The 24,209-nt window shown below is 40.9% G+C and overlaps 1 protein-coding gene across 3 annotated transcripts; it reads left to right on the top strand.

Moving 5' to 3' along the window:
* The first annotated feature begins 3,561 nt into the window (after nucleotides 1-3,561).
* LOC138007866 (spondin-1-like) lies at nucleotides 3,562-22,726 on the top strand. 3 transcript variants are annotated; one of them, XM_068854966.1, is made up of 9 exons: nucleotides 3,562-4,006; nucleotides 12,931-13,026; nucleotides 15,593-15,797; nucleotides 16,386-16,591; nucleotides 17,075-17,290; nucleotides 18,045-18,218; nucleotides 19,341-19,550; nucleotides 20,587-20,751; nucleotides 22,148-22,726. In XM_068854966.1, exons 1-9 carry the CDS (start codon nucleotides 3,886-3,888, stop codon nucleotides 22,150-22,152), a joined length of 1,398 nt encoding a protein of 465 aa, XP_068711067.1. In that variant the 5' UTR covers nucleotides 3,562-3,885; the 3' UTR covers nucleotides 22,153-22,726. The 3 variants fall into 3 exon arrangements, with proteins under 3 accessions (XP_068711067.1, XP_068711068.1, XP_068711070.1); XM_068854969.1 differs by lacking the exon at nucleotides 3,562-4,006 and adding an exon at nucleotides 6,160-6,281; XM_068854967.1 differs by lacking the exon at nucleotides 12,931-13,026 and having other exon boundaries at nucleotides 3,584-4,006.
* The last annotated feature ends 1,483 nt before the right edge of the window (nucleotides 22,727-24,209 follow it).

The following is a 24,209-nucleotide window of genomic DNA, read 5'->3' as shown; positions in this document are numbered from 1 at the left end:
ACAGCAGTACGCTAAGCGAGTAGAAAGCCATGAAACTCTTACAGGTACCCAGTTCAACCAATTACTGGCAATAGTATTGGATCTCAAATGTGACTGAATAAAACATGATTTCAGATTCTGGGCTTTGCTCTAGTTTTGGGCAACGTTTAACCCTTGGGGTTTGCTCTACGTCATTGAGGGATTTGTATTTTATGCGGAAGTTTTCATTCTTAAAGTTCAGACAGCAGCAGGTTATCCCAGTGGTAGTAGTAGTAGTAGTTAAAACTTAGTTTGACAGCCACTTCAGGCATGATTTGCATGTAGTCCGGGTTCAGTGCACAAGAAACGTACTATATCGATACCACTTGCTCAATTGTCCATCTCTGATTGGCCAAATGTTTTATTGTTTATTTGCTAATCCTATGAAAGGTGTTTCAACAATACTGGCGCTGTGTTAATCACTTGAAGTGGTTGTCAAGTTGTTTGTTTGTTTGTTCGTTACCGCCAGTAAAAAGGTACACTAACCAATCCAAACAAAGGGTGAATGCGCATAAACCAAACAAAGTGAAAAGAGGAGAAACCGAGATGAAGGGAAGCAAACATGATGATGAATTTAATAAAACGAAATTGCGACAAGTAACTAAAGACATATAAAGACTGCTGCATGTAACAAACTTAATTCTGGGGAAGATCATGTCGTTAGTCTCTAAAAACCGCAAAAGCATTGTGTACGTGTTCTCAGCTAATGGATTTCCCAATTTGTTAAGCAAAAACCTCACTACAATAAGCTTGTCCGGCTTAAGACTGAGACAGACATGGATCCAGCTAATATCATTACTCGGTGGGGGAGATTACAAATTTTTAGACAAACACGGAAGTATTCGGACCTACTAAATGCAACTTTCGCCAAACAGGCGTCCTTTTGGAACAATTCCCGCTTAAGTATCCTGGGAATGAGTGGGATAAAGTTTTCCAGCACAAACTATGCATTCTAAAATTGCCGTCTCAAAGACAAAATGGTCAGCAAGAATACCGACGGAGGTTTCTAAAAAGAGCCTCAAAAGTATGCACGGCGTACAAGATAACAAGCTTAATTCATTAACAGTACTCAGTCTCCACTTACACAGCTTGTGTAAAGAATCAACCCACGTACGTGTTTCCAAGAGACGTCGGTATAAACAGTGAAAATAGTAGTTACATAACTTGCTGAGCGAGTTATGAGAGAGATTTAGCAATGCGTTTACCGTAAATTGCAGCTTTCGGACTAAAATTGCGATTAGTGCCAAACTGGAGAAACTTGTTTGAGAGTAACCCGTAACCCTAACTTTTAAAGTTGCTTTCATTTTAAGCCGCTAGAGTAGCTTGAAACTACATGTATCTTTGATTGTCCACTCGGACCTGGCTGTAATCTAACTTGTATGAATCTAGTTGTTCATTTGGTGCCTGTTTGCTCCAAATATCCAGCCCGCCGGTTTCCCTAAATCTCTCTCAGTGCTAAATCTCTTTAATATCATAAACGGTTAGAAGAATCACTGGCTATTAAAATTTCGTTGTCAGGCTGTCGAGACGATCTCTTTAAAGAAGAAAAAGTGAAGCTCAAGAAAATCAACCACTTTTAGAATCTTCCGTATCTTCCCCGGGCACAATCTCAACAAAAGGGTATACGCATGGCTTATCTAAAGGTCTTGTGCGCGGAGCCGAAAGGGATGGTGACTCGCCCTCTATAATCGAACTAAGTGCAAGTATCAACGAGTGCGTTGTTTAATTTTTGGTTAATGCTCCAGTTTCTTGCTGGATCAACACTTTTATTGAACACCACCACACAGAACATTCAATCATAATTCAGTTCAAACAGGCGAAGTCAACGATGACAGGCTAGTAATTTTAGATCCAGGCCGGTTTACTTCGGCTGAGACGCCAAACGATATTTTCGCAGTTTAGCAGGGTTTGGCCCCCGTTGTGATTGTGACAGATGGTGCGTTTAGCTTACGATCTGGAGTCAACTGCCATCAAAATTTCAGGTTAGGAAAAAAAACCCAGGCTTCTCGTTACTTTACTCGAAATGAAAGATGAAGTGTGTTCTTCATATATTTATGAGCAGAATTTATTTCTGTGCTGAAATAAATTACGAACATTGAGAAGCTGAGGTTAAAATCTACCTTTTTTGCGGTGGAGCTAGTAATGGCACTGAATTCTAAAGCATTATGGTAAAATCTAGACTGCCGGCCTTCGGAAGGCAGTTGTCAGGTTGACGACGAGAAAATGGGGTAAGGAATTGTGGTAAAATTTTGACTATTGTCATAAAAATAACGTCCCATAATAACCTCCAACGTGATGGCAAGGGATAGTTGGTTTGTGGCAAACGTGAATTCAAAGCCCGGATTCAAAGGTTTCTTCTGTTTTTGACTGGCTTCGGTTGTCCTAAAAAGATTTATTCTGCGGTATATAAAGTCATTTAAGCCATTTCCGATGATAATTAGCGCGTCATTTAATTAGCCAAAGACATAAATTGCCCCCAGAGGATTACGCAGATCCGAGGTTATTCTATCCCGTCCCATTTCCGGATTAGAGATCAATTACTAGGTCATTAAGATTGTACTGTGTGGGGAGAAAATTCACTTTCCACTAGTACTCCATTCATGGCTACTAATCTCTTCATCTTTGAATCGAAAATTAACAAGCAAGGGTCAAATTGATTTTTAAATTATAACGCAATTCAGATCAATTGAAAGGGAATTGACTCTCTATTTACTATTACTGTTGGTCCTGGCCTGTGCGATGATTTCCGGAGTTGACGTGTTATAAGATCACCTCGTACGAGTGGCATGAAAAATAAATGTACAAAAACACCGAAAAGTAGTTGTGATGAGTTATTTCCCAGAAATGGTGACCAACGGTGGAAGCTGGAGATTTATGTAAATACGGGGGTATAAACGAAAGCCTTTACGGAGGAATTTGGGTCTGCGACTGCACTATGATGAATGCAACACACCGTGAATGACTGATAAAAAATTGCGTTATTTAAATTAACCACAACATGGTTGACTGTATAATTCATTTGTTTCATAGAACAAGAGCAAATCCCTTGCCCTGATATTGAACTTATATTCTGGTTGGTTAAAAAAAAAATTAGGCTGCAATGCACTTTACTAACTCTTGTGTGTTTGACCCTTTCGAAATGTCTTTCATCAACGGCTCAACTTGAGCTCACTTAAATTTTATCACAAAAAATATATTTTACTATGCTTATCTCGCTTTTTATTCCCTATTGTGGTTGATTTAAACGATAAAGATAATGAGACCTTGAAAATCACGTCGCGGGCGGAAAACTGGTGACGGCAGAATTTTACTGTGCATACATTCCTGTAATTTGCTTCGAACGTGAATCGCCCGCCCCCCATTGAAGCCGGCTCGAAGTGCTCACGTTTTCTAGTACAAATATTTACGCAAAATAGTTGTTTGGCGGTCGAAGATCTTTAAAGAACCTTTTTATAGGACAAAGCACGCAAGCTAACTTCCGGTTTAGCTTCCACTGTGTTAAAACTGCATTAAGCCCCTTTTTGTAATATGCTGATTTAGGGGAGGTTTGATCCACCGGTCGTCCAATATGAGGCCCGTAAGGTGTAACGGCATTGGGACCGGAGAATGCTTGGAAAATTGATAACGTCGAAGTGTGTATGGGTGTATAAATAGCCTTTTCCGGTATGCGACCGAGCAATTACTCAAATTTCCGTCAATGTCTTATAAAAACAGTTACTCTTGATCCGCGAGAAGGTCAAAAGCTGTAAAGAAGCAGAGAAACCGCGGGACCACTGACTATCACGCTCCCAGCTTCAGTCAAACAATTCAGCTGGCTAGTAACATACCATCACCACCTCCCTTGGGATTGTTATTCAGTTAAAGGCAATGAGGCTGTTGGCCATTTTTTCGCTTTGTATCAACGTTTACGGAGGCCTTCGCGTCACAGGCACAAAGTGCAGCAGTGCGAATTGTCCCGCATTGTCTAAAACGCCGCAAAATAGTCTTGGTAAGTAAATATTCCTTTAATTTACTGCTGAATATCAAGAAAACCTCGGCGCTGCTTCGCAACAGGATCAAAGATCCAGTGTCGATTTGATGGAATAAATAGCGCACAGCCCGGATTTGCTCAGCAAAAGAACTTCATAAGAAAGTAGTATTTTTGAGCGAGTTACTGCATTGACCATAATACCATTTAGGCAGGATTGTTCTCCAAGGATAATGTACTTCGGTCCTGTACTTCTCGGAACGAAACAAAACCATTGCAAATTTGCATTTACTTCCGACAAGATAAGATAGAGTTGCTAGGCTTTGAGCTTTATCTTTATAGTGTACAGGAATGTATAAACTTTATTATGCTGGAAACTGATCAGTTCGAATACATATTTGTGAGACCACATTACGGTGGAATGCAACTTAGTCAACCTATACGGTCAGGCGATTCAAAATGTCAGAGGGATATTGCTGCAGTGATTCAGTCTCAATTGCTCGAGAACCTAAAAACAGTTACACTTGAAATACGGGTCATCGCGCTAATTTAAACACGTAAAAACGAGCAAAACAAGCCTTTTCCCCTCCGCAATGGCCTCCTTTGGACGGTCTTTTTTTACAGAGGAGCGGGTCATTTGAAGCGAATAACTGGGAAAATATAACATAGAAAAGATCTGCGGTCACATTTGTGCGTTCGATACATTTCTTGCACAGTGTCGTGGAAGTACCATGCTGTTATCTATCAACAGTTGTTGTTTTTGCAAGTTTAAGCTTGATTCTTCCTCTTTTTGCATGAAGCTGCCGTTCAGAAAGCCACGGTTGATCTTGATGAGTTTTAAATAGTCGCTCGTTTGCTAAGTCTTTGTTCAAGTGCTTAAAATATCTTTGGTTTATTAAACGACAAAACATAACTGCTGAGCGCTTTGAGTTCTCGATCGCCGGCAGCCTCAAGACGGTTAATACCGGCAAATATCTACTCACAGTCATCTTTACTTTGCAAGAAACCGAGTTTTTCGCGACATGATAAAAGTTCATTACATCTGTGTGGTTTAATAGCTGCTTTTGTCAAAGCTCAAATAATTTTTTTTAGCACTGGTGACGATCATTACCTGGCAAATTTGTTTCGCCATTCATTTCTTCGGTGTTGTGGGAGGGGTACCCATTCTGTCGTCGTTATATGTCATTTGTGTAGACCTGCCTTTAGGCAAACTGCCTCACGCGTCCCGGCTTCGTGTTGTCATATATTCCGAAGTGACGCAAAATATGCTAGAGTAATGACCAGAAACTATATAACGTGACCTTACAAGTAAAATACCCAAAACAATATAAGACGTAATTTGTGTTGCGTGTAAAAGTGCTGTAATTGGACGGTCAATATCAACATAGCGGCTCGGAAATAGTTCACTCAATAATTTTCTCAAGAACTTAACAAAAATCGCTTTGGGATTGCTTTTTAATTTCCAACATTTAGCCCACTTGAAGCGAACTTCTGGATCATCCCAGATTATTTTAACGAAGCGAAGCGAAGCGAGGCTCATACTCTTGCGGCAAAGAAGTTAAAACTGTCTTCGTCAGCCCAAATTTTTAGCGGTGATAAAACAGATTCAGAGCTGAATCAACTAACGAGTGTCATCAAATGATTAAATAGGGGTATAACCTAGTGCCATGTGTACACATTTCACCTCTGCAACTATGCAGGCATACGCAATTCGATACAAGTCGGCTTTTTCTACTCAGTCGGGCCAGCTTTGAAACGGTTTAAAATTTCGCGTCCGACAGCCCGCTTTTTGGATAACTTCTATGCCTGTCTTCACCTACCGCAGTCAATAATTAGCTTTGCGGCCATTTCTTTGCATCCTGATTTGATATAATTATCCTAATCTTTAATCTGATTTTTCCACTCCGTTTTTTCAGAATTCTTTACTCTGATGGGCGTTGTCTATGCCTGCTTTATTTCTGGAGGAGTTGACTTCAAAATACTAAAACCTTTTGTTTACTAGCAAAAGGAGATTACTTTGTTTCCCCTAGCGGGTTCTTTTTGTTGCAGATTTTAATCTTGTTTAACTTTGAGTTCGCAAAAGGGCACTTTTTGTAAAGCGTTTATCTTGACTTCGTTTGAGAAAACAAAAACAGATTAAGACGTTTTAAATTCCAAAAAAAGGAACGTCGGTCTGAGATCGCCCAGGACTTCGACACCTTCATTGTGGCAACACCATTCTTCAGACCCTCTCTTCACAGTAAGCAAGTGAAATCAATGTAAAAGTTAAGGTTGCGTCTCATTTGCTCTACTTGAGGTAATAAATCGCTGATTAAATGCCTAGCCAGTTTCAGCTTGCTAATATACTAACTTTGGCAGTACTGGTAAATACTGGTGGATTAGATCTCATTTTACGTGTACATTGTGTATTTGTCTTTCATTATTCAAGTTGAATCTTCCTTTAAGTAGAGACACTTACCATATCATTTTCGTCGTCATAATCTCGTCTCAAATGGAGAAACAATCAGCGGCTTAAGCTTGTGGCTACGTGGTCAGCTTGCTTCTTTTCAACCGTTCAGTATCCAAGATGGAATCAACTTTTGAAAACAGTAAAGGGGCTGAAGTTTGTTTTTTACTGATTTGGCTAAAAAGATCTTAAACTACTGTAAAATTGTTTACATTTTATTTTTAGTCGTGATTTCGAAATCTATTAAGAAGTAAGAATAAGCCATTTGATTTAAGTTGGCAATTTACGAATCAGGCGTTGGAGGAACTGAGTTATCCAGGTCCGTTTAAATAATTTGTTTTCCACTATTTTCACTCGTTTTATCTGTGATTACTATTTTCGAATGAAGGCCCTGTTACCTCATCATTTCGCGCAAATAAAAACAGCAATCTGAACGAAAACAAGTGAAATTTAAAAACCTGCAAAAATATATATTGTTTGAACTCCTAGATTGTTCTCAGTGTTTCTCTTCGTTTGTTTGTCAAAAAAACTAACAAACAAAATGAAATAGAAAAGGAATATCACTTCCTATGATTCTTTGTTTCTCTGGAATGGAGGTGAGAAAATCAGACGGTTGGGAGATTGTCGCCATACTCTCTATCGATAGCAAACTACTCTCTATCGGGGCTCTAGGCGTGGATTATACATAAGTGCATATGTGGCGTGTTTGTCGTTCATGTTTACTCTTTTTAATTAACCCCTGGTAGGTTCGAAATAAAGTGCTGATAGTCTGAAGACGTTTTTTTCAACTTCTTGCACACGGCAAGGTTACTTTGATGAGCGCGATAATTAACATGATGATCGTTATTGTTATTCATGAAATTCCCATGTAGACGCAGGACACACCGCTACATTAAGCTTTCCACGCGTTTTAATCAACAAATCTTTTGCACAGCATCAATGGTTAACGGCTAATTATGAATCCGTGGATCACCGCACACAGTTAACGGGTTTTCAATACTTAACCAAAGTCACATTTGTGTGAATATTCTCCATCTTGAATAACCTCTGAGTGGGTGTGAAAAATATCAGACTCTGTGCTAACCGCTTCACTGATCGTGGGTGAAGCTATCAAGGAACCATCAAATATATCTGTCCTAGATGCCTAATATCGAACCCTTCACGGTGCTTAAAAAAAAAAAACAAGAATATGCTTGACGCGACTTTTCTGTTTCGGGCCAGATATACGTTGATAATTTCTTTCAATAGCAGGTAGGGAGGCCGCTTTCCCAGTTTGTTGCTAGATTTTCGTGCGTTGAAACTCTCGAGTTCAAATCCAACTAATCTGTTTTCAGCTATCCACCACCCAGTTTAAACTTACATGTGATAAATATAACATATTTAGAATACCATTAAAGGTTGAAGCTGGAGATCACGGGAAGAAGTTAACACCATGACCTTTGCTAGAATTTAAGGAGATTATTAATTTATTTCTCCATCAAGAACGCGACGAGCTACACGCAGAAACGCACTCCATCTTCGACCATCCAAATCCTTTATATTTCATTACGTAAACCTGTCCGAGATAGTCCAATGCATGAAAGAGAAAGCAGGGAGCCTGTCTTTAAGCATCGAGGCCTGTCTGGGCTGAAAAGGGATCGCCTAAAGAATTAAACAGAATCATGGGTTTATCACTGAACTGGGAGTTGACATGGTAACTTGACAACCGGGAAGAACGTTTCGCGCGTGGGGGTGGGGCTTGGTTTTTGGTATGGGTCACGGAAGTGTGAGGGGAGAGGTGAGACGTTTAGGAGAAAACAACGCCGTATGAGAAGAGTGGGGTGGGAGGGGGGAGGGTATAACCCCCAGCCCCTCCCTTCGTGGCCCCTGAAACCCCTTTTCCAAAGAGGAACTGGTTCTTAACTCGTCTCAACAATGCCACTTGCAAGAGAACCTGGGCGAAATCCAATCCATTTAAAATTATCGTGCATTTTGTTTACAAATATTGATAACCTTCCAACTGTATTTTCGCAAGGATCACACTAACGCCATTTATGTCGTTCATTACTTTCTCTAAAATGTCCATATACAATATTTATAGTATTAAACTGATTACTTGCCATAAATTTGGACACAACTCTCGCATCAACGCCGAGCTTAATTCCAGAATCTGCTCTTTTTTTCTCATACTTTCATTGTCACTTTAGAGAAAAAGTGAAAGGAGACAATTTTTTTATCTAAGGGGTGATACAAGCTGGTGTTTTAAATCTATGATATTGGCTCGCCTTCGTAATAAAAGCAGAGACATTCTTGAAAAATTTATCTCTAGCTCAGTAAATAAATTTAAATTTTTGTGTGTCTGGGAGGAATCAATTTTGGCTTAATTGGCGAGGTTAATAAAGGAGACAGAGTCAACCGACTATAAACAAAAAAATCTCAGAGAAGGAAAAGCCGAATAAATTTTGTGGCTAAAAGCCATTTTGGAATTTTTTGGTTTGTTATCTGGCATTGATTTTGATACACAGTAACTTCTCGTATGGATATCGTTGCATATCTGATAATTCTGATAACATTCTGCTTGTTACGTAACGTCGCAGCTTTTGTTTTCATTCCCGCCCACAGAATTATCTTCATCAGTTTTGTTTAATTTGTTTTCCATTGACTTTTAATAATAAAGGGCTGTTTACATTTGAAAAGTCGGTACGAATCCCACAGCAGCATGGGTACGCGACTTCATAACGCCTCCTGTTTTCTTTACCACTGCGGCTCGAGAAATGCCAATTTAGATAAGATAAAATGAGGAAGTCAACACAACCTACTCACCCATTTCAGTCCTTTTGAAGGCCAATTTCACAGTAGAGCAAGAGTTCTTTCCTTGTCAAGATCAGTGATACTGTGACATAGTTTCGTACCTCTCGTTCTACGTTTGTACTATTTTATTTTATTAACTTTGCCAGTCAAGCTGGCAGAGCGCCACAACAGCTTGCGCCAATTGCTGTGGCCCCTTTTTTTACCCTCCCAACCATGATACACAACAGAAGACAGACCACAACACCGGGAACTACGTGCCCTTAGCTTGTCTTAGCGACAAGTGTGTGGGTTCTTTTACGTCCCACAAGATTATTAACATTGAAGTGTTGTGAGACAGGGCCTACGGTTTATCGTCCTTATCCGAGAAGACTAGAGAGTCTAACCATTTGCAAATGTAATTACAAAGGCAGCACTTTCTCCTCAGTCATTTGAAGACCCTGAGTGTTGGTCCGGCCGGAATTGAACTTGCGACCTGCCGCGTGACAGCCCGGTGCTTAACCAACTGAGCCACCGGTGCGCGGTTAATTACAACGCGGTTAATTACGCGGTTAACTACAACGTAAACTTGGTTTGATCCTCGTTTCTTTGTCTCAGAAAGCAAACGGCTTGGGCACCGGTAGCCGCTAAAAAACTATGTGAGAACGAGTTGTTGTAAGGACGTACCAAAAAAAAAAAAAATTCGTGGGACATATAGTCACAAAGAAAAGAAAATTTTTCGAGTAACCTTTTCAGTAATATTTTGTGGCGCGGTGGTCCTCGTTTGGTCACTTTTTTGTACATGACGCGAGAGATTTGTTCTCAATAAAGAGTTGCGATTTTGGAACAGAAAGAAAACACATAAAATTATATACACATTGCGCAGTCGGTTACATTCAAAGTTAGTTGTTCATTGTTATGCCATGTTACCCGACTTTGTTATGCCATGTTACCCGATGGCCGGCACCGTAACTTTCGCTGTTCTCAATCAGTCGTTTCGTTTCGTCAGTTTATCGAAAGGTCTTTGTCAAACACAAAGCCGTAATCTTGTGCTCCACTTTTTCGTTTTGGGTTATACTTTGTTGATTGGGCAAGCAACAACTCCTGACAACTTCCATCTTTGCATGATTCTCTTCGTTGCGACGGGACAGACAACGGTAAAATCGATCATAGAGCCGCCATTTGGGGGCTTGAGCCGTTCGACAAATATTAACACAAGGGTCAAACGTTTTGTAACCACTGTGGATAAACCACCGTTTATTCTACTGCCAGAATCAGGAATCAACACAATCTATTGACTTGTGTTGTTTGTGGTATTGCTGTTTCCTGTTTTGTATGGACTTACTGCTTGCCAGTGACGGCATTTAAACCTCAAAGTTCCTAGACCTATGCAAGCAAGGTCTCCGAAATGTTTCCCCCACTCGAACCGGTTTTCCTTAAGAATCTGACAAAGAGATTCCGTTTCCTTTCTCTTTACTTTCGCGCGTATTATTTTCGTTTCGTATTTGTATTTCACAAATGTAAACAGAAGATGATCGCGTCTTCTGCTTGCCACTTGATGCTAGACGGGAGCTCTTCCCACTTCCTTTTTATCGCTTTGGCACCCAATATGCAGTCACGATTGGTGAACACCGGAAAATAAGAGAAGAAAGACAGAAAGAAATGAACTTCATTCAAGTGTCTAGTCCTTCTAGCGCTGGAGCACTAATTGGGGACACTGTAAACCGAAACCAACAAGTAACGCAAATCAAGTCAAATGTTGGTTTTTTGAGGAGTGGGGAAACCGGAATACCCGGAGAAAAACTCTCGGTGCAGAGTAGAGAACCAGCAAACTCAACCCACATATGACGCCGAGTCTATGACGCCGAGTCTGGGAATCGAACCCGGGCCACATTGATGGGAGGCGAGTGTTCTCAGCACTGCGCCAACCCTGCACCCCGGAAGTAATGTAGAAAGAATCAGTTGTTCACGATGGTAAACTTAGATAGAAGTTAAGGTTGGCCGGGACACCGTGGGACGAATAGATTACGAAGCCAGTGTAACGATCTCAGAGTAGACTTTCGAAAAGAAAACTTTGCAAGCGAGACAAGTCGACCTCTCGCGACTTCGTCGCTCGCTCATTCACTTCGCGTACGAAAAATCACTTCTGGGGTTATCGTGAGGTCGACTTGTGGCGAGTCTAATCTCAGAGCTACTAAAATTGCGCGAAAATACTAGCACTCGAATGATTGGACCATTTTCGAGTTTGTTTTCAAACCAGGGGCCCGTTTCTCGAAAACCCTTGTTTCAGGAAGCTGGTCTTTCAATATGTTTTTTAAGATAATTAACGGCAAAATGATTGTAAAAAATGATGTCTTAAAATCTCCCCTCTCTTAAGACACAAAAGGGAACCGCGACACCCGAAAAGTTTCGGCACTTTCTAGAACGGACCACAGGTCTCAGTCCAAAATCTCTCATTTATCATGAAAAAAGTTATGCTCTAGGAGTTACTATATCTATGTTGAAGGTCAAAACCGGTCTAAGATTGAATCTGTTAAATTGGTGACCCTCATTTTATCTAGGCTGAATATGCATGTTACAGTTAAATTTAAATCAGCTATCAAAGCCCAGAGAAGGATTGAATCACCTATACCTTCCCTCCTGCAGCGATGTCTCACGCATCTCAACAAATCTTATTGTTTCTTACCATCTTATCGGTCCATGTATTTATACACTGATTCATCGAGCGTCAACATTTATATTACAACACAGCAAGGGAACAAAAACTGTACTATGCACTTATGTGTACCGATACTCCAACTAGTAGGACTCCCCCACATTTATAGTCCTGTGCCTTCATCACTACACTAGAGCGATGAACATCCTCAACCCAGCGAAGTTCTTTTCATTATTTACTTTTGTATAATTAACAATTATTCGCCGAAGGCGAAGTGATTATCGGTGAATATTCACCGAGACGAAGTCGAGGTGAAGATTCACCGATAATCACTGAGCCTGAGGCGAATAATTGTTTTAGTATAAATACACAGGTGATTATTTCAAAAAAGAGAAAAAAAAAAACATTTCAAGGCGAAATCATCTTCACTTACAGTGGCAAAACGACTACTGGCAGCCATTTTGTCCGTCGAGGTGATTATTGGCTGATAATCCGAGATAGCAAACCAATGAAAGTGCGCGATTTTGTATAATCACCTGTGTATTTATGCTAATAAGTCATAATTGATAGCCATCTATAATAACCAAAGGTAATCCTAACCTGACCCTAATTTTTTTTTAGGCTTAATTTAGGCTCCAAAAAAAGTTTCCTCAATTCATCTCGGTTCGGTTGTTCAAAAGCCGATTAACGCTAATCCCAGATTAAAGATTAACCAAGGAATTTATTTCTAAACTCTCAAATGCTGTTCAACGCTGACATTCAACAAAACTCTACATTAGAAGAATTCAATCTTGAAAAACGAAAATAAGCGAAAGAAACTTTCACCAAAAACTTGAAAGCGTGGAACCACGTAGGTAAAATGACTATCATCACCAATTAAACCTGTTGTAGGTAAAAACGGCATCAACGTGAGAACGGATTTTACCCAGATACTACTCCACCAGCACTCGAAGATAAAATTCGTATCCCTGTGCGGTCATGTAATATCCGCTATATATTTTCACAAAATAGCTTTCATTTATCAGAACTCGCCGAGATTTATTTATGTGTGTTTGCGTTTCTAAATCAAACCTACAGAAAATGGAAAAGCATTAGACTTCGCTGATGATGATCCTGATGAAAAATATTCGTGCTGTGCGTGTGGTGAAGCGACCTTTGACATCACTTTCATCGGTAAGTACGAAGGACAAATAGACGAAAGTATTCAAATAAGCCAATCAAAATTTGATGAGACGTGAGGACACAGCCGGCTCAAAGAGCGGGAAAATGCGTGCGTACAGGTGGCAATGGTTTGACTAGCCTCCGAACAGGCTCACTTGTTTGGAGTATCGAGAGAGTATTTTGGCGGCGGAACTAGACTGCGGAAGGCGCGAAGCGCCGTATACTTGATAGTCGCGTGTCAAACGCTCTAGCTCCAGACCTTTCATTCGAATATTGACCGCGTCGCCCGCGTTCGCAAAAAATTACGACTGTTTTGCAGTCTACGGCGGAACCGTCAGAGCTGGCTAGAGTCCTCGCCATATTCTCCGCGGCTCTTCGCTCGATCGTCTATCAGCTGTGGTTTGACTCAAAGTTCTCGTTGGTTTCCAAAACTGAGTGTCACGAATCATCTCTCCGCGCATTTTGAAAAAAATTTGAATCATCACATTTAATTTTCAACTTATGCAGCTACAAACTGAACCCACGAATGCGCGCACAGCACACCATCCTTTAGTTGAGATCAAATAAAGAAACAACAATAAAAGCAAGGTGACACGCGCTAACACCAACCCGGTGTGGCCAACACATCACGCGTGCGCACAGCTATTTCACCCGGGCAATTAGCAGCCATGGACAGCTGTTTCTGCCTTTTGGGCCTCATTAGCATGGCGTAGCCAAAAAATCAGGCGGGTGTTTGTAGCATCCCTTTAAGTGGCAGCTTTACATGCCATACATGTGGTAAGCTGGGTTGGGAACAGCAAAACTGTTCTCCCACGGCAAGCGTGTTGCTTACCAATCTCTTAATGTGATCCACCTTCCCACACGCTTGCCGTGGGAGAACAGTTTTGCTGTTTTGCTGCAGAAGTATCGGACGATGATGTCTCCAGTTTCTTTAGTTCTTTTGGTGAAGTCCCTTCTGTTAAGCGTAGTAGGTACGATGGCTCTCCTGCGCTCTACAATGGCAACCGTGTTGTGAAGATAGCCTTAGACAATGAAATGCCGTATTTTGTTCGTGTTCATGATTTTCCTTGTCGTGCGTGGTATGCTTGTCAGCCCCCTCAGTGTTCTGGCATCTGATGATGGAGAGATGGCTTCTGGGGATGAGGAGGTTGCTGCTAAACCCCGTCCACTTTGTTCTGCACCTGCTGTTTCTACCTCGTCGACTTCCGTCTCCGTGTATCCCGCTAAAGTTCCTGCTCCTGTGTCTGTTTCTACATCGCCGTCTTCAGCCTCCGTTCCTGTATCGCCTGAGGTTCCTTCTTCTGTTCCTACTGTTCCTGCATCGTCTGCTGTTACTGCTGATAGTGAACCTGTTACCTCAGTTGCTCCGTTGTTGCTCATCGTGATAAGATTGATTCATGTCTTCTTTAATTTCTGCTCTGGGCGACTCCTCCCGTGATGACGTGATCTGCATGTCTCCTGCTCGAGTTACTGACTTTTGTTTCTTGTGTGATAGAGAAAAATGGTTTGTCCGTTGATTCTCATCAGTACATGGCTCGTTTTGTTTATCAAGTTCAGCGTAAGTTTTGTGTGCAACTACAAACCGGCAAGAAACCTATGAAGCGAGCTCCAGCTAAGACATCAGAATGCGAGGTTTCGCCTGCTCGCAGGCAGACCCGCCCGAGTCCTATGAACTTTGTGTTTGTTTTTCTCTTGAGAGACCTTTTTCGAGTTTGCACTTTATTTTTTCCTATGACGATTGTAAATAGGAGTTTTTTTATCTTGTGAATAAAGGAGTTTGTGTTTTTCACGAAAAAGAAAAAAAAGCTGTCCATGGCTGCTAATTGACCGGGTGAAATAGTTGTGCGCATGCGTGATGTGTTGGCCACATCGTGTTGTTACCGTGTTGGTGTTAGCGTGTGCCATCTTGCTTTTATTGTTGTTCAAATGACTCAAATTAAGCTAAATAGAGAACTCTTGCATGCAAAGGATCACTGTGGAGTAGAATTACTGGGAATCTGGTTGGTGTTTCTGCCTGTCGCATAAGTTAGAGGTAAATGACATAATTCAGCGAACAAGGAATATCCAAAAATGCACAAAACTGGCTACAAGCGAGTTTTTACATGATAAGCGTCACAAAGTGTCCTCTTGCTCCTCCCAGGCCCCCTCGATGTCAACACCTCATTCGTCCTACAGTTGATGAATGGCAGAAAGTGTCGTCAGCTAAACTCTGCTTCTTATGTAAACGAAAACCCGTACTAGAAAATAACCCATAATGCTAGCGCTGCCCTTGTTAATCTAAATACGTCGTTTATGTTATTTTTATCGAAATTGAGCATGCGCGTGGTTACGTGCATTTTCGGCCAAGTTCAGGTGCCTTCGAAGTACTGACATAAGTTGTTTCACTTGCACGGTGCGCAACTTAAAGTGCTCCGCCTTGAAGTAAAATTTTGCCAATTATGGATCTCGCCACTCTCTTAGGCATTGACAATTTTAACAGTCCTCTGTAACATGAGGTCAGCCATATCGTGTTGAGCAACTACATGATTGTCAAAAGACAAACAAACAAACAAAAAATATACGGTTTTCTCACCGAAAGGTAAATGGACTAAGGCCACATATCCACGTCACTTTCCTGGATTGATGGCTCGCTGGTCTCCTCTTATTGGCGCATCACACAGCAAAGATTACATCCTATGGAAGTATGGAGGGATGGCCTCGCCCGGTGTAACCAGGGTCAGCGAGTGGGGAGCTGTTGAGAAACTGCAACAGGAGATGAAACGTCAGGGAGATAATATTTTCAGGTGAGGAGAGTGTGTGAGTTGCAGTTTACATTAGAGACCACTACACAGCGTTGCACATGAGCATTTCAAGATGAATCCCCTGAGTAAGAGCTTAAATTGTAAATCTGCTATAGAGCGTTTTCACATGACGTCGCGGCGGCCATGTTGGTGTTCCAAAACAAAGGAATGGCGGCCATTATGGTGTACCAAACTAATCCTCCGGGAATTGAACTCTATTTTTATGCAAATACTTTCTTTTGTTTCAGTAATCCAATTTGGCTGCTGGTCACGTGAGTGAAAACGCTCTATAGCTTTATATTCTTATTCTGTGACCTACTGAAAGCCGATAAAGTAACGCGCTATTCGGACCAAACCTATATACATGCATGTACCCCTCCCTCTACTACTTTATTGTTAGTCACGTTGTGTTCAATAGCGTCGATAGACGTGAAAACGAAATTAAGACCCTCCCTGGTTTTATTAATTAACGTTATATATAGCGAGTTTGAATTTGCAATTGCATTTTCTTAATCTTGAAATTAACCATTGCAAGACGTTGTGGACGCAAATATTGGAGAATTTGATTTAGTTTTTCATTTGAATTCGCAGCATTATCAAGACTCCAGCGTTGTACAAGAGCAATGGCCAAGTTTCCACAACGTTTAAGGCGGACAAAAGGCGCAATCTCGTTTCAGCACTTGCAAAGATGTTCCCGAGTCCTGACTGGAACGTGGGCGTGGATCGAGTGAACCTATGTGGCGGTAATTGCACATGGAGAAAACAAATCACGATGGATCTTCACCCATGGGACGCTGGTAAAAACAAAATGTATTTTATTCAAGATTGCCACGGTGTAGTCCTATCGTAGTGAAAGTGGCAGAGGGACCCCAGGCGCGGCCCCATGTATTTTTACATTGTTTTACAGGAATCGGCAATTTGAAATGACTGAAAATCGCGGACACTTTGGAGAGTAACAGCATTTCTCCGTAGGTAGTGCCTTTCCCTCCCTTCTCACCTGGCTGGTCACACACCTGGCCCTGTCACAGCACTGATGGCTGAAGGCATTTTCCGAGCTTCTGTACATTAATTTGTATTTTTGCACTCAGCTGAGATCCATTCTTTGTGCGCATGTTCAAGTTTCTCTTATAAAACGCGGTCTATTCCAAATGACTGGAAGTTACGATTTTTCTATTTTTTAATTCATTCCCCCTAAGCTGTCTTCAATTTAGATCAGGAATAGAACTTCCGAAAAGAAAAAAACCGCCGAAATTCATCTTTTTTTATTGATACTCCTACAGGAACCGATGATGGAATCAACTTTATATCAGCCAATAGAAGATCAGAACCTCAGCAACCAATCAGGAACATAACCAGACACACTCACCAACATTCTGAGGCATCATTTCCGAACACGGAAGGAAGTGACATCATACGACCCTTTGGTCAGATTAAATTGCAGCTCATGGACACTTCCGGTGATTGTGTGCAAATTCGACAACCGTTTCCTCCACAAAGTAAGTGCCCATGGATTGAATTTTATATTCACTCTTTGCACGAGCTTTTAAACTCTCTGTCCGTAGATGGAGCTTTAAACTCAGGCTCATTGTCCGTGCAAGTTAAAATGCAACGATGAGGTCGGAAGGCAAATGGAACACTTAAAAGAACAAAGATAGTGATTTGTTCTTTGAGTACTTTTTCTATGACGAGACATATATGAAAGACATATATTTGAACTGCGGAAAGAATCAAGTTGCAGATCATCGCAGTTATAAACGTTACTTGAGCTGTAACGAAGGGAAAGCAGGGAAAATTCAGACTTGAACAAATCAGGGTTGAATTCAGCCTTGAATTAGAGGGATCAGGCTTGTATGGCTTGAATTCAGGTTTGAATGCCCGTTCAAGTCTGAATTCAAGCCTGAATTTTTCAGGCTTTCCTTATGTCACTTCTCAAGTAACGTTTATAATTGCGATGAGTGAACTCTTATAACTTAATACTTTTATACTCGTTAACACTATTTTTAAGTGTACTCTTTTTTCGCTTGTTCAGCAACTTTGTAAACACTGAGAGGTTTGAAATTATCGTGGAGTACTTTCAGGGGCTCAAGATTGTATTTTCAAAAAGTTTGCGTTATCGTTACTGGGGCGGTGGTTGCCGCATATTGCTCACCATTGGGACAATCAAGCAAAATGCTTTGATGAATAAAGGTGTGTGAAGCGTAATCTGCGAGGCGGTGAACTCAGGGAATTCTCGTTTATCTCATCACACAGAGAAAAGAATTCATTGCGAAGTTTCCCGATGGTCGTCATGGTCGTCTTGTTCGGTCACGTGTGGACATGGTCAACAGGTTAGGGGGCGAGCAATAATCAAGAAACCTACGAATAATGGATTACCATGCCCTAATCTGGCCGAATTCAGACCTTGTGCCATGGACAATTGCACTGGTGAGTGTGTTAAGCTAATTTGAATTACCTTGAGCGCATGAGCTCCTGGAATTACCTTATTCATGTTCGAATACGTCACCAGTTGACATCTCAATCCAATCATTAGGTAGGACGTTTTGTGACATGTACCTATTGTTTAATGGACTTAGTTTCCTGTTTCTTAGTGGCAGAGCAACAGAAATAGGAATCGGAAGGCGTTGCAAGAAGCAAGAAACAACCCTGCAAGAAGCGCTCGAACTCGAATTTTTTCCGAGTATGCCCTTATCACAACAGAAAAATTTACCACTTCGCCTACAAATATTTACTTCCTCTAGAAAAAAGGCCATTGGGTGAATGAAGGAGTGAGCGAGTGAAAGCCTTACATGGAAAAAAACCTCTACAACTGGTTTACATATTTGCCTTATGGAATTACTCTTCAGAAAACCATCTGTGAATACTTCTATTAAAGAGACTTAAGTTATCGACTTTGCATACTTCTTTGGGAAGATTGTTTCATAGAAGAGCACCGCTACTGATAACTGAAACTACGCTTCATGTAGTCAGTTCTGGGTTTCAGAAGAGAAGATTTATAATTCGAGACTCTCAGGTGTCGAAGTTACTTTTTTCAGGCTTTATGACCACACTGCTGTGTTGCTTGCCACAAGTGTGGCTTGCCGGTGCAACGCGAATCTAATCGCAAGGAAAAAATAAGTATAAACTACTAGAAGGCAATTGCAAAAAAAGGCGCCGACGAAAGAAATGGAAAGAAATATCTTCTTCCTTTTGCATTATGTCACAGTTACGAGTGAAGCGGAACAGTGAAAACGGCAATGTAATCAAATGGTGCAAAAAACTCCAATTGTTTCAAGCCCTCAGTGTCATGTGAAGTTGAAAACAACATGGCGCCAGGCTCGGACGCCATCTTGGAAAGAAATTTTGCGCAAATAAACTCAAACGCAAAGGAGAAAAAAGTAACAGTTTATGTTTATATTTATGTGCGTTGCACATGTGCATCATGCCAGCTTTGGGTATTTTAGCGTCTCATTAAGGCTGCCACGTTAAAAACTGAGCGAACCACTACATAATCGCTTTTTTCGCTTTGATGATTTAAGTAACTTTTTTCATCTTGACCTCTTTTGTCAGGTCCACCACTTTCGATCAAGGAGAACTGCAAGCTCTCTCCGTGGTCTGACTGGAGCGATTGTCGCGGTACATGTGGTCGTGGTGGTCGATTTCGGTCGCGCACAATTCTGCAAAAAGCGGGACCTGGAGGAAAGCCGTGTCCAGACTACCACTCGCTTATAAAATGGAGAAAATGCAAGCTACCTAAATGCCCTGCAGATAAAAGCAATGGTAAATCTTAATTATAGCAAATGATAGTTATTTGAATATTATTGCCAATGCTCCGAAGGTAACTTTTGTTTGTGGTTTCCATGACCGCGCGGTCCATTTTCACACCAACTGACCAATAAGAGGTCGTATTTGATATAAATACGCAGGATGACACAGAAATAATAATTGCTTTCAAATAATGGTTGTTTTTGTCTAGGACCCACTAAACGATTTGGATCGTCTCAGTAGACGCGTCTTTCTCTCCTTACAGGAAGAATAAACTGACAGACTAAAAGACACACTAAAATAAATTGTCCAAAGTCGTCCAGACGTCTCATGTGTCTCAGTTTAGTGTAAAAATGGCCAGTTTTTATCGTAATAGAGGTTTTGCACGGCAGCCATTTTGCATGGCAGGAACAATAGGTTCATTTTCCTATGGGAACAAATGTTCTTATTAATGCAAAACATTTTAATTGTTCCTGCCATGCAACATGGCTACCGTGCAAAACCTCTATTGGGACAAATATGGTGAATGCGCCTTTCCGACAAAAAAAAGCACAAACGCGAGCAAGACAAAAGTAAAATTCCCTTTTATGTTATATGCGTCAAACTTGTGGATCGTGACCATGCAAGCCTTATGTCTTTTTGCTTCCAAAAAAAAAAAAAATAAACCATGAACTGACAACTGAAAGATGTTTCAGTTATATTATTTGCTTTTTATTCTCCTTAAAGCCCGGGTGGGGATCTTCGTCGCAAATTTTGAATTGAACCCCTGAAGGAGACCAATCTGGGCATGGCCTAGGCTTTTTTGACCCCTAAAAGAGACCATCTTTAATAAGTATTAAATATAAATTTTTATACTTCTTCGCGCGCAATCCTAAAGGAAACCCTTTACGGCTACATACGATTGCGTTTTGCCCAGAAAACCCTCTGTGAGACCAAAATCCGAAAATTATACCCCTAAGCGAGACGACGAGCATCCCTACCCTTCCCTTCACCCTTCCGTGCGTGGCTTAAAGCCTTTGAAATCATTTCTCATTATAATTTTCTTTGTCAGATTGTATCGTAACAGAGTGGTCTCCGTGGACATCGTGTACTAAAAAGTGTAATCGAGGAAGAAAGTTTCGGATAAGAAAGATTATTAAAAGCGCAAAGAAGGATGGAGCTAGTTGTCCGACAAAGCTAAGAGACAGGACAAGATGCCTTCATGTGAAATGTTCTGGTGAGTTCCCTTTTGATTTGCCGAATCAACTATATTTTCATGCATACAAACTTTATTTGCTACACAATGCTAGCTTGGAGGAAAACTACTGAACGATCAAAGGTGAATTTTATCATGTGGCATTTTCTGACAAATAGAAGCCGAGGGAAGGACAAATGGAGATAAAAACATGAAACAATGTTCCATGACGTCTTTCGTTTCGAAAATACAGCATTTTGAATTTCCGAATTGTCACCTTGCGTGACACCATGACACAAAGTTATTTGGTTGGAAAAAATGTCTATGCCTATGAATCTCAGCAGTCTGAGCGTTTCAAGTGCATTAAGAGATGTGTTCATACACATATATTTTATCTCGTGAGCGAAAAGTAAGCGCTTTCATTGCTACGTGAATTCCAGATTCTCGTGTTGATTTTTGGGCGCCATATTGGCCAGGGTGCATTTAGTTTAGGGTACGCCGAAGATCTTCGGCGTGGGTTTTAAAATTTTGCGGCGTACCGGCGTGCGATCAACAAAATGTCGGCGTACTGAAGCGAGTGATAAAGGCAATATTTGGCGTAGTGTGCTACCAATGGCGTAGACTTGTGGCCTATTCGGCGTACATTTTAAAAGCCCTCGGCGTACCTTCGGCGTGGGGTCTATGCGGAATGCACCCTGGCATATTGGTGCACCAACATGGCGGCTCCTTACAAAACTCTATAAAGTTGCGTAAAACGTTTCGACGAAGATGTACCGCACATACCTGAGAATTGGTGAGGTGATTTACGAATTTGTCTCCTACAACATTCCAAGTTTCTGGCTTATTTCATTGAACGGTTTCGATTTTATTTTTTGTTGCGTGACAGTAAAAACGAGCGATAAAAAAATGGAAATCATGATTTACGGTTAAGAACGAGTTTCAATCGAGCGTCGTAAAACCAAAACCAAAGTAATTACTTTGGCCAATCAAAAAGGCCGATGACAATCCAGTAAACCAATCCAAACTCGAAGCAATTTACACCTAGCCGACACAAAGCGCGGGAAAATGTGCACGCTCAAGTCACGGACCGATTTATGTTTAGTTTAAATTTCCCGCGAAATGAGACTCCCGCAAGAATCCAATGACAAATCACAAGCCGTCATAGCGCCACTGATTGTTGTTCTATCACATGACCAGAAGGCGGGAGATCCCATGAGATAGCACGGTGCTTGCGCGAGTCATTGCATGGTTTGCGCTTTGCGCGATTAGACGTACTTCGTGAGAATTCCGTGGCATAGGCTTAGTATGCATGGGGACAGATATGGATAATGCGTTCTCTTACCTCGTCCTTAATTTTGATCACAAAAGAGTATTTATTAACAGACTTGTAAATCTTTGTGGCATACTTACCATTAAAGATTTATTTCCTTCCCTTTAGAATGAAGACTCGAAGACTTCATCAAACACTGTCTCTTGCGGACAGAACTCTCTGTGATGGAAATCAAGATTTGCGACTATCAAAAAGGGAGTACGTCTGGTTGTAGCAATAGAACGGAAATGAATCTTGTGCAGATATTTATTTTTGGTGAAACCAAGCGATGAACTCATGCCAGGACAAGTGAAGTACTTCCATGATGGATTAAATAAAAGACCGCGAAGCAAAACTTACGGATGTTGTCCTAGATGAACTCTAGAGGGAATTTGCAATATGGAGAAACAAGTTTCCATTTCTCTTGTTTTCTTGTTAATTCCTAAAGGAGCGAGATAGCTTGGAAGAGATTGGAGAAAATTTTCAATATAAAGAAGCGTTGAACAATAGACTTATTTCTCGAAATTCTTCCTGGTTATATATTTTTTGTGCGTGTGTTTACAAATTGTACATTTTCTTTTGAATATATTAATTGTATTGTTTTCTCTACGAATGATTTGTTGCTTCCTCACGGTGAATTTCTTTGTCAGACAGTAAATTATCACACGAAAAGCTTCTGGTTAAAATAAATTAGGGGAAACATTCAAACGGTAACCAGCTTCATTTCCTAGTCCAGGCAATTTAATAGCATCCTATATACACTTTTCCTATTGACTCATCGCATTTTCGATTCTTACATCTCAATCTGCAAGTAAATTGCCCACATATTCCTCCAGTTAAATGCACTCAAGCCGCCATCGTCTATTGGTTAGGATCCCGCGTTGTGGCCGCAGTAACATTATATATTTTTTAAATTGTTATTTAAATGTCATTACTTATTTATTTAGTAAATTTCCCACATATTCCTGCAGTTAAATTCATTCAAGCCGCGATCGTCTAGTGGTCAGGACCCTGCGTTGTGGCCGCAGTAATGCAGGTCCGAGTCTTAGTCCAGGCAACTCATCGTATTTTTAATTGTTAGTAGTATTTCATTACCCAAGTAAATTGCGCACATATTCCTTCCTTTCAATGCACTAGGGCCGCCACCTTGTAGTGGTTAGGACATTGCGTTGTGGCCGCAGTAACTCAGCTTCGAATCCTGGTCCCGGCAATTTGATGTCAACGTAATTTTAATTTCTTGCTTAAATAACATTTCAAGAGAAATTTGTGCGCACATTTTTTCAAGTCAAGGCTTCAAGCCGCGATTGACTAGTCGATAGGACACTGCGTTGTGGCCGCAGTAACCCAGGTTTGAATCCTGATCCCGGCAAATTGATGTCATCGAATTTTTAATTTTTACGTTGAATAACATTATATAAATAAAAAGCACACGTATCCCTTCAGATCAAGGCGCTCAAGCCATCCTATTTTTAATTCTTAGTAGTATCTCATTACCCAAGTAAATTGCGCACATATTCCTTCATTTCAATGCACTAGGGCCGCCACCGTCTAGTGGTCATGACACTGCGTTGTGGCTGCAGTAACCCACGTTTAAATCAGGGTCGCGGCAATTTTATGTCCTCGTATTTTTAATTTCTTACTTAAATAACATTTGCTCACATATTTCTTCACGCTAACGCACTCAAGCCGGGATCCTCCAGTAGCTACGAGACTGCGTTGTACCCGCAGTAACCCAGGTTCGAATCCTGGTCCAGATAATTTATTGTCATAGTTTTTTTAATTTCTGACTTGAGCAACATTATAAACGTAAATGGTGCACATATTTTTTCATGTTAATTCACTCAAGCCGCGATCGTCTAGGTAACAGGGCACTGCGTTATGGCCGTAATAACCCAAGTTCGAATCCTGGTCGCGGCAAAGTGATGTCAAACGCAAACCTCGTTCTAAATCATTTATTGTTGCTACGTGGTATAGACCACCTAATTCGCTTGTTAGTATATTTTCACCTTTTGAAGAGTTGATTGGGAAATTGGATTCCCTTAATACTGAATTCTACCTTTTAGGGGATCTAAATTGCAATATGGCCGCATCCCAGTTTGACAGCGATACACGCAAATTATTAACTATCACGGATGTTTATGGTCTTCAACAACTCATAACAGAACCAACAAGAATAACCGTCCTGACAAGG

Source organism: Montipora foliosa, chromosome 6, assembly GCF_036669935.1.
Source record: "Montipora foliosa isolate CH-2021 chromosome 6, ASM3666993v2, whole genome shotgun sequence".
NCBI lineage: Eukaryota > Metazoa > Cnidaria > Anthozoa > Scleractinia > Acroporidae > Montipora > Montipora foliosa.
This window is presented reverse-complemented; position numbering and strand designations above follow the sequence as displayed.